Below are 8,754 nucleotides of genomic sequence, written 5' to 3'. Positions count from 1 at the left end.
CCGAGCTGGCTCACAGATGAGGCTGGTCTTCCAGCCTGCTTCTAGAGAAAGTGAGGGTATCACTAGTCAGTGACTTCTGGACTTGACCTGTCTTCTCAAGATGAGCTGAACCTCCAGCTTCACACCTCTATTGCTCTTTCCCAACCCCACGTTCCCTCAAGACTTAAGTGGTGATGTCTGCAAGCAGGTTTTCCACAGCATAGGTCTGCCAGACAGAGCAGGTGCAGTTATTAGTCATGACTCCAAGCCAGGCATTAAGAAAAGCTAAATTTATATTAAATTATCATAAAGTCCTAAAATACTGAACATAGTGGTTAAATAACTCCAGAAAGTCCAATCTCTCCAGTGAGTAACGTTAAAACCATTACACATGAGCGCGGGAGAATCACTTCCATTAGTTTAGGACAGAGAGGTTTTGCTTTTTACATAGTAAATCAGTGCTCAAATAGATATTTCTTCAAATATGTCCTTTCTACATTCTGAATAGCCCAAGTGCAATAAGATCCTTTCCCCTCCCCAGTAAGAAAATGCCACTTTGTTACGTTCTCCCCTTCTCCAAGCTTGAGTCTGAGGCCGAAAGTGCTCCTTGGTCTACTTCCCCATCAAGTCTGAAAGGTCCCTTTCTGCCTGGAAGTGGAACCTCCCCTTTCCCACTCTGTCTGGAAGAGCCATCTTGGCCTGGCTGTGCTGGGAGGTGCAGACCTGGGCTGGTTGCTGAGAGCAGGGCTGAGGGCTTGGCACCTGTCTACAGTCATTCAGAACAGGCCAGAAAAGGGAGTTCTTTTCCTCATTTTCCAACTCATATGTTTGGCAACTGACTTCTCAATACAAATGCCACATAAAGTGTTGCAAACTAGAAAACTCCCCTCCATTCTCAGCAGTTTCTAGTTCCCAGCGGACGAGGCCTGGACCTCCCTGGGCTGGAAGGGCCCCGTCAGTGCTGTGCCCTCCCTTTCTACTCCTGGTCTACCACTTTGCATCTTTGTGGTTTAGACTTCCTCACACAGGTGCCACCAGATTAGGTCAAAACAAGCAAACTAGGAACCAAAATAAAGGTGAAGAGCTAGGTAGACGTCTTAGGACAGAACAAAGCTTCGACTCCCTGACCCCAGCATGAGACACATGGCCTTGCTGTGGCTGAGCGTGAGCCAAGTGAAGCACCTTCACGCGGAAGTAAGTCACTTGGCTGGGAGGAGCTCAGGAATGGGCTCACTGCCCCAGAGCCACTCTTTGTCCATTAGATCCCTGAGCACCTGAGAGAGAACATACAGGTTCTACCTCACGGATACTTCCCTCCAGGCCCTGGGGGCCTCCGTTCTTCATTGCTCTCCTTCCAAGTCTGGCCTTCTTTGAAAGGCTGTTTCAAGATCACTACACTCAGAATCCCGGAGAACAAGGAAGAAGAGAATGACAGGACATGAACATTCAGGTGATTTGGCCTAAGCAATGCTCCCTAGACATTGCAAAGACTCAGCCTCAAGGCCCCCACATTAACTCAAGCTACTGGCTCACAAGCTGGCTACATAGAACCAAGGACTTAGAAAAGATACTGGCCAGTGGTGACACTAGAAGAGGTTCATATTAGCCAGCTGCCATGTAAGAGGGGCCCCAGGTCTGAAGGTAGATTAGGCTTCAGACATCTCCATAGGAGGAAGACCAGTGTGAGGCACACCCAGATCTCACCAGTATCTGCCCCTGAGAAAACAGTGACTCCCAGGACCAGATTAATGTCCACTGCCAGCAATGGACAGGACTGCCGAGGCCCAACTGTCCCTAAAAGCGCTGTCATATTACCAACACACTGAGGCTGGAGGATCTCCCGGATGCCCATGCCCGCTGGGCTGACTTCCCCTCTTCCTCTCGCCTCTATCCTTCATCTCTTTCCCAATGACCCCCCACCCCAGCCACCGGTGGGCCAGTTCTCTCAGAGACATGAGACGCCAGCTCTGATGGGGGAGAATGCAGTCTTGGGTCACCACCTCTTGTGGAGCAGGCACTGGGGGCCCCTGGAGTAGGGGAGATGGAGCTCTGCTCCGAACTGGGCTTGTTACCAAGCCTGATTTCAGGGGAGCTCAGAATGGAGTCAAGAAGCAAGGTGCGTGGTAAAGTCCAGGTCTGCCTTCTCGGATGCGCCATCATTTTCTTGTGCACAGGTGGTTATGGGCTCAAGTGGAAACAGCCCCTGGGAAGGCTCAGGAGCACTGATGGGGTGGGAAGGGGCCCGGGACGAGCACACGGAAGGGGCTTGTTGTATAAGCGAGCACAAGGACTGGAATCCATACGGGAGAAGGAACAGCAGGGAAGGAAGGGACAGAGGCATTTAGACCTGGCTCTCCGAGGAGAGCTTGCGTTCGTGCTTCCAGCCCGTGTCTGGCAGAGAACCCCGTCTTTCTGGAGTGGCGGCTGTGTGGACGCTGCTGCACTCGGACTGCACCTCCTGCAGGAGCTGCTCTGTCTCCGTGTCGTCCAGGGAGCCAGAGCTGGCCTGGATGGACACTGTGTCTGTCTTCATGCACACATGATCCCGCAGCAGGCCCCCCCTGGAGCTGCGCAATTGCTTGAGGTCATCCCACTCGGCGTCATCCCCGGACAGGAGGCAGATCCCCTCTACAACCTTCATCTTCTCCTTGGTGTAGTTGTGTTCGGGCCCGGCCTACAGCGGAGAGCGGGAAAACACGGTCACTTGGACTTGCTGTAAAGGATCTCATGGTGAACTGAGAGAGGAAGTGGGTGGGAGAAGACTGAGTGCAGAGCTAAAGACCCCACAAACGAATGGGGAAACTGGACAGAGCACATGTGAGGCTTTGCCTGAAAGATGCCATCAGGCAGCTGTTACCACACAGGCAGGAAGAGTTACGGCTTCCATAGTTGGAAGCGGCATTAGCCACTCTGGCTGTGTCACTTTGGGCAAGCTACTTCATATTTCTAGAGCTCAGCCTCCACATCTGTGGTGTGGGGAGAACAATGGTATCCATACCTCAAAACCAATGGCGGAGAGGGCTAGTTGAGGCAAGACACGGAACGCAACCTGTCGCATGCTCAACACAGAAGACACACTAACGCAGGTCGCTGGTGTTCCATCCCTACATGGTTTATTAACGGGACAGCCATGCTGCTACATCATCAAAAGCAAGGGACAAAAGCAACTAAGTATGCATTTATACAGGATTTTAAACAAAATCCTGTATAAATTTGTTGTGCCACTTTATTCATAATTCTAATTTTAAGGAGAAAGTATTTGAAAGGTCGGACTGGCGGGATCTAGAAAATCCTCTATCCAGTTTCTAAATGTCAAGCCCTTGGGGTCCTATAACTTACAACCTTTTGGGGAAGGCTGCTCTAGCTCTGCTCCCACAACTCTTGGGGCTACTGCCAAGCAATCTGGGGTCATTCCAGGGACAGCCTTCAGTTCTATTCAGGCTTCTCTATGGATTCCTGAAAGCACAGCCTTCCTTCTGGTTTCTGAGGGATACCAAGCAACAGGCCACCACTGCCAGCAGAAAATGGGCCAGAGCTGGGGTTCTGTTCCTGGGATAGTGTTTTTGCCAAGTCCCTGCAACTGCTGTCTCTTTTCGTAAGAGTTCATTTGCACAGATAATTATTGAAGCTCTACCAGGACTGGGACACTTTGACGATTACACACTATAAAACATGGCCCCTGCCCTCCAGTGGGACAGCTCCCTTGATCAAGCAGAGAGAGACACAGCACACACAAGCACACATGCAGGCACACACATGCTCGTGTGGCCAGCACACCCTTCAGCTACAAGCAGGGTGAGAGCAGATGCAGCGTCTTCATCACAGACACAAACCAGTTAGATTAGGGATAGGTGGGAGACATAGCAGAAGCGGTTTGGGGGGGCCACCACTCCCTCTACAAACACACAGCAACAGGTACCTGAAATCAAGAAGAAATCAGAAGAGAAAGGGTGAAAGACTATCTGAGGGGTGAAAGAGCTGCTGAGGAAAAAAAAAAAAAAAAAAACAAGAGAAGAAAGGTCACGGAATTCTAAGTTCTAGCCTGAGGACCTTATTTGCTGCTTCTAGGGGTATCATACACTTCAGAAACCAAGAATCTTCCAGAGTCTTTCTCACAAAGGTATTCATTGAGAAGGGGTCTACCATGCTTAAAAGGCAAGCTGCCCTGAAGGTTCTGTTTTGACTTGCAGTGGAAACTTCTGTAATGGGGGAACTCAAGGATCCAGCAAGCACATGATCATGATGTAAAGTGTGTTCATTATGCATAGAGCCTGTAGGAGTGGGGGGAGGTTTTGACTGTGCTAGACAGGCCAAGAGAGTAGACAAAGTTTCAGAAAGGATAACTTCTAAAGAAGGATGATAGGAGATTACAGGATTTTTTGCAAAAAAAAAAACAACAAAAAAAAACATGGGTTCCATTAGACTAGTAAGATATGAAATCCCAAGCAATAGATTCCTTGTGGAAATCTATTATTATAGCTAAATATTCAGCAAATAATTTTTCACTGAGATAGAAAAGTTGAAAAAGCAAAAGCTCATAAAACTCCAGCATTCTTGAGACATCCTTTAAGAATCTTATAATAACAGGAGAAAGCAAGAAGTCGGCCTTTCCCAGCCAGAGGTGCTAACATCTTGGATGAGACACTAGGAGCCTGAAAGGCCAGGGGCTTCGAGTTTAGGGGGCGCTGTGTAGGAATGTGGGGTTGTTTCAGAGAGGCACAGCTCCACTACAGGGGAGTGTCAATTCGAGGCGTGCAAGAACCAGTGTGGCTGGGAAAATCCCTGCGGGCAGAGCGAGGCACACCCACCCACCTGATTTTGGATCTACACCTTCTGGGATCTGCTTTCTGAGCTTGCTTTCACTTGGGTCCCTCAAGCTGGCCCTCAGAGATTCTAGACCTCTCCAGAAACCCAAACTCCATTAATTTGCTCTATTCACTGAAACTTCCAAAATTCCTTCCTGACCTATTCAGGTAACGATAGCATAATCCTCCCTGCTCCAAAAAAATTTTTTTTTCTTTTTTTAATATTTACCTCTTTCTTGTAGCATAGTTGATTGTACATGGCTGGTTTTGGGATGGCTTCAATTTTCACTTCCTGAGTGGAGGTTCGGTAGGAGGGGTTACTGTAGGTCAGGTTCCCCATGCCAGGATCAGTTAACTTGGATTTTTTGTGTCTTTAGGAAGAAAAGGTGATGAGAAGTGAGTTCAGATCTTTGTGGGGATAACACCTGGGGAAGTTATAATCTAAGTGTGGTAAGCAATCTCTCACCGGGGGATCCCCGCCCCTGTGTTTACACCTTCAGAAGCAATGACACCAGATTAAATTACTAGGAAACTCTGGCCTCCATTTTAGCTCTCTTCCCTCCCTCAATCTCTTACTCCTGGTCTGGAGGAAGCAAGCTGCCATGTTTTAAGTTGTCTAATGGAAAAGTCCACAAGGCAAGAAAGCAATGAGGGGGTACACAGTACACAGCCAGCAAGAAGCCAAGACTTTCACCGGGTGAAACCCCAAGGGACACGGCAGAGGTCACTGTCATTTGACTGGTGAATACACCCTTAAGCTGCAAGCTTCTGGAGTATGCCTGGGCAGCATCCTTCCCCAGTCAAGCCTGGAGGTGAGCCTGCAGCTGCTACAGATCCCTGGACTCAGCACTTCGAGAGACCTTGAGGAGAGACACCCAGCCAAGCTGCCTCTGCTTTCTGTCCCACAGAGACTATGAGATAACAAGCGGTTGCCATTATAAGTTGCTAAGTTTTGGGGTGACTGGCTAGACACCAATAAGCAACTAATACACCAAGTTTTAGCTTCAGCCCCACCTCTGTTACTTAGGAGCTGGGAGCGGAGTGGGTAGAAATTAAACTTTCTGAGCTTCAGAGCCTCACCTGTAAAGCGAGAAACAGTAATATCTGTAGTGTAAGGTCATTGTGGTCTTATCACTAATGGTGACTGTTAGTGATCACAACAGTGGCTGTTGTTATTATTAGTGAGAGCCACAACAGCAGCAAAGTCCTAACCTTTTTGCTGCAGGCGGTATCTAAACCCCTGGGGTGGGGGTGGGGGACCACACAGGTAGTATATGTGTGTTATGGAAACATAGTTGGGGTCACAGATTGAAAACTACTGATTTTACTTTCCCAGGACGACCCCTACATTAACCAACAGGGTAAAAGGGTTGTATTTATGTGAAGGGGAAATTATTTCCAACATCAGTAGTTTAAGGTAGTATGGGAAAGGAAGTGGGAAAAGAAGGTGCTAGAGTCAATCCCAGCTTTGCCTGTCACTGTGTGACCTTGGACAAATACCTGCTGTGTCCCCCACATCCGAGTCGCTACAGAACTTCCCTAGGGTCCCCCAGGTATGTAAAGAGGGAACTGCTTAGGCTGTAATTAGGGAAGGAGGAGAATTTAGGACCCTTCCCTTCTGCAACTCTGAGCATAAGCTAAATCTTAAAATAAGGCTGGACAGAGGTTGAACCATAAGTGGTGGCACTTCAGGAAAGCCCAGACATGCTTGGAAGGACCAAGGAACTCAGGGTCCTGGGCTGGGAAGCTGAGGTTACCTGTACAGCATCAAAGCTGCGATCACCACCAAAATCAGCAGAACACTGAGGAGCCCACCGATGACATAGCTGACGTGAAGTCCTTCCCCTAGTGAGACAGAGAGACGCTAGGTGGGGACCACCAAAAATCCTCCAGTTGCTATGAGGGGTGAGACGATGGGGGGCTCTTTTGGTGGGTGTTGGGCCCCACACCATTGAGGCTGGCCACCGGCCTCGTCTCAGAAGAGGAACCACAGAGGTTGGGGTTGGGAGGCAGAGAGGAAACAGCTCATTCTGCAGCCTCTCTGATCACAGTTCCACCACTTATTAGCCATGTGACCTGAACAAGACGCTTAACTTCTAAGTTTGTGTTTTCTCATTAATTAAATGTAAAAAATAAACTGCTCATAGGGCCGGTAAAGGTTAAACACACACACACACACACTCGCCCAAATATAGGGCTGATACAAGGAAAGGGGAGCTATACTGATTATTCTTTCTAATGATTTAGTCTAAAAAAATGGTTCACCAACCCCAAAGCCTCCCCATGAAGGATCTAGAAGATATCAGTATAGACTTATGATTCCTTAGACCTTCTTTGCCCAGAGAGTTGGGCACCTGAGGCTTACCTGGCGCAGCAGGCACGGCCTCGTTGGAATGTGCACAGAGGCCCAGCTGAGCATCCTTTTCAGAGCACCTGCGGGCACAGAAAACTGGATGTGAAACTTCCAGTATTCAGTCAAGATCTTGCCTCCCTTCCGAGGAAGGAGGAAAGTCCTGTGAGGGCAGGGCAGAAGGAGCGAGTAGGGCTTTCAGATGTGAGACCATGCCAGGTGAGAGCTATCAGAAGCATGGAGAGGAGAGGGCGAGGAAACAGGAATCAGTGAGTCACCGTGTTCAAGAGGTCTCTGCATGTTGAAATGTGTCCTCACAGGTACCCTTTGAGAAGGAGGGAACTGGAAGTCTGCTAGAAGAACAGCGAGGACGCCAGTGGTCGGCTTTATTAAACTACCAGGGCGAGTTGGAAGAAGCAACCAGCCAAGCAAATATCTGACTGGATAAGGGTTGTCATGAGACCTCAAAAAATGGTTTTCCTTCCCTTGATTCTTATACAATATGCAAGCCACCCAGAGGGAGTATTCAGAAAACTAACTTAAAAGGCGAAGAAGATAACTTCTTTCTGGCACATTACAACTAGGCCACTAAAGGCATCTTCTAAGTGGCTAGAGCAAAGCTCCATGGAGGAGCCTGTGGAACAAAAGAGGCATTGAGTCTTCAAATAGAACTCTGACAGCAAGAAAATAATCTGAACAGGATTCAGAGTTTTTCAAATAAACCTAAGACATCTGAGAATAATGATGGATAGTATTTAAAAGTTACTGAGAAAGTATATTTGTATCTGGGTGCTTTTTTATGTAAATGACTCTAAAAAGAGAAAATGGGACATACAGATTGAAGTTGGTCACATGCAAAACTTACACTTTTAGAGACATGGCTCCAGAGCTCTTATTTTGGATTATTACTAAATTTCTGCTTTCAGAATTGAAATCAAGGATTCATTTATCTTTTATGCTACTATTGATATTAAAAATAAAGAGACCAGTATGTTCTGATGAAAGGAACTGTTCTCTTAGAAAATATAGAAGAGATAGACATCAAAATACTAAGAGCAGGAAATGAAATCACTGTGCACTCCCGTGCAGCATTATTCCACAGGGACAAAATAGCCCATCCATGGAGGAGTAGATAAAGAAAATTCACCCACACCCATACCCACACCCACACACACATCCACACACCCACACCCACATGGGGGGGAGGAATATTACTTGGTCATTAAAAAGATGGAAATAAGGAAATTCTGCCATTTGAAACAACATGCATGCACTTTGAGTTTTTATGCTAAGTGAAAGAAGTCAGGCAGAGAAAGACAAATATTGTATGATCTCACGTATGTGTGGAATCTGTTTAAAAAAAAAAAACAAAACTCAAATACAGAGAATATATTGTGGTTGTCAGAGGTGGAAAGTTGGGGGTGGGTGATATACAGTGTTTTCTATGTGGTAATAGCTATAAGGAAAATATGTCCTGGGGCGGTCACGGGGCAGAACAGTAATGATGGTCAACAGTAGTATATTGTACATTTGAAGGTTGCTAAGGGGATAGATCTTACAAATTCTCAATACAAGAAAAAACTTGTAACTACATGTGGTGATAGATGTCAATTAAACTTA

General features: G+C 47.3%; 1 protein-coding gene across 1 annotated transcript in view; it reads right to left on the bottom strand.

Annotated features, from left to right (window-relative positions):
• Positions 1–296: 296 nt before the first annotated feature.
• The window catches only part of LRP4 (low density lipoprotein receptor-related protein 4), a 55,701-nt gene continuing 47,243 nt past the window's right edge, over positions 297–8,754 (bottom strand). The window contains exons 36-39 of the mRNA XM_012725182.1: positions 7,150–7,217; positions 6,542–6,629; positions 5,014–5,155; positions 297–2,653 (exon numbers count right to left, since the gene is read on the bottom strand). Of these exons, the coding sequence (XP_012580636.1) occupies positions 2,321–2,653; positions 5,014–5,155; positions 6,542–6,629; positions 7,150–7,217 (631 nt within the window). The 3' untranslated portion in view covers positions 297–2,320. The remainder of the gene's footprint in view (positions 2,654–5,013; positions 5,156–6,541; positions 6,630–7,149; positions 7,218–8,754) is intronic.

Source organism: Condylura cristata, unplaced genomic scaffold (genome assembly GCF_000260355.1).
Source record: "Condylura cristata isolate star-nosed mole 26May11 unplaced genomic scaffold, ConCri1.0 scaffold00015, whole genome shotgun sequence".
Taxonomy (NCBI): Eukaryota; Metazoa; Chordata; class Mammalia; order Eulipotyphla; family Talpidae; genus Condylura; species Condylura cristata.
The sequence above is the reverse complement of the archived record's forward strand: the minus strand, read 5'-3'. Positions and strand labels throughout refer to the sequence as shown.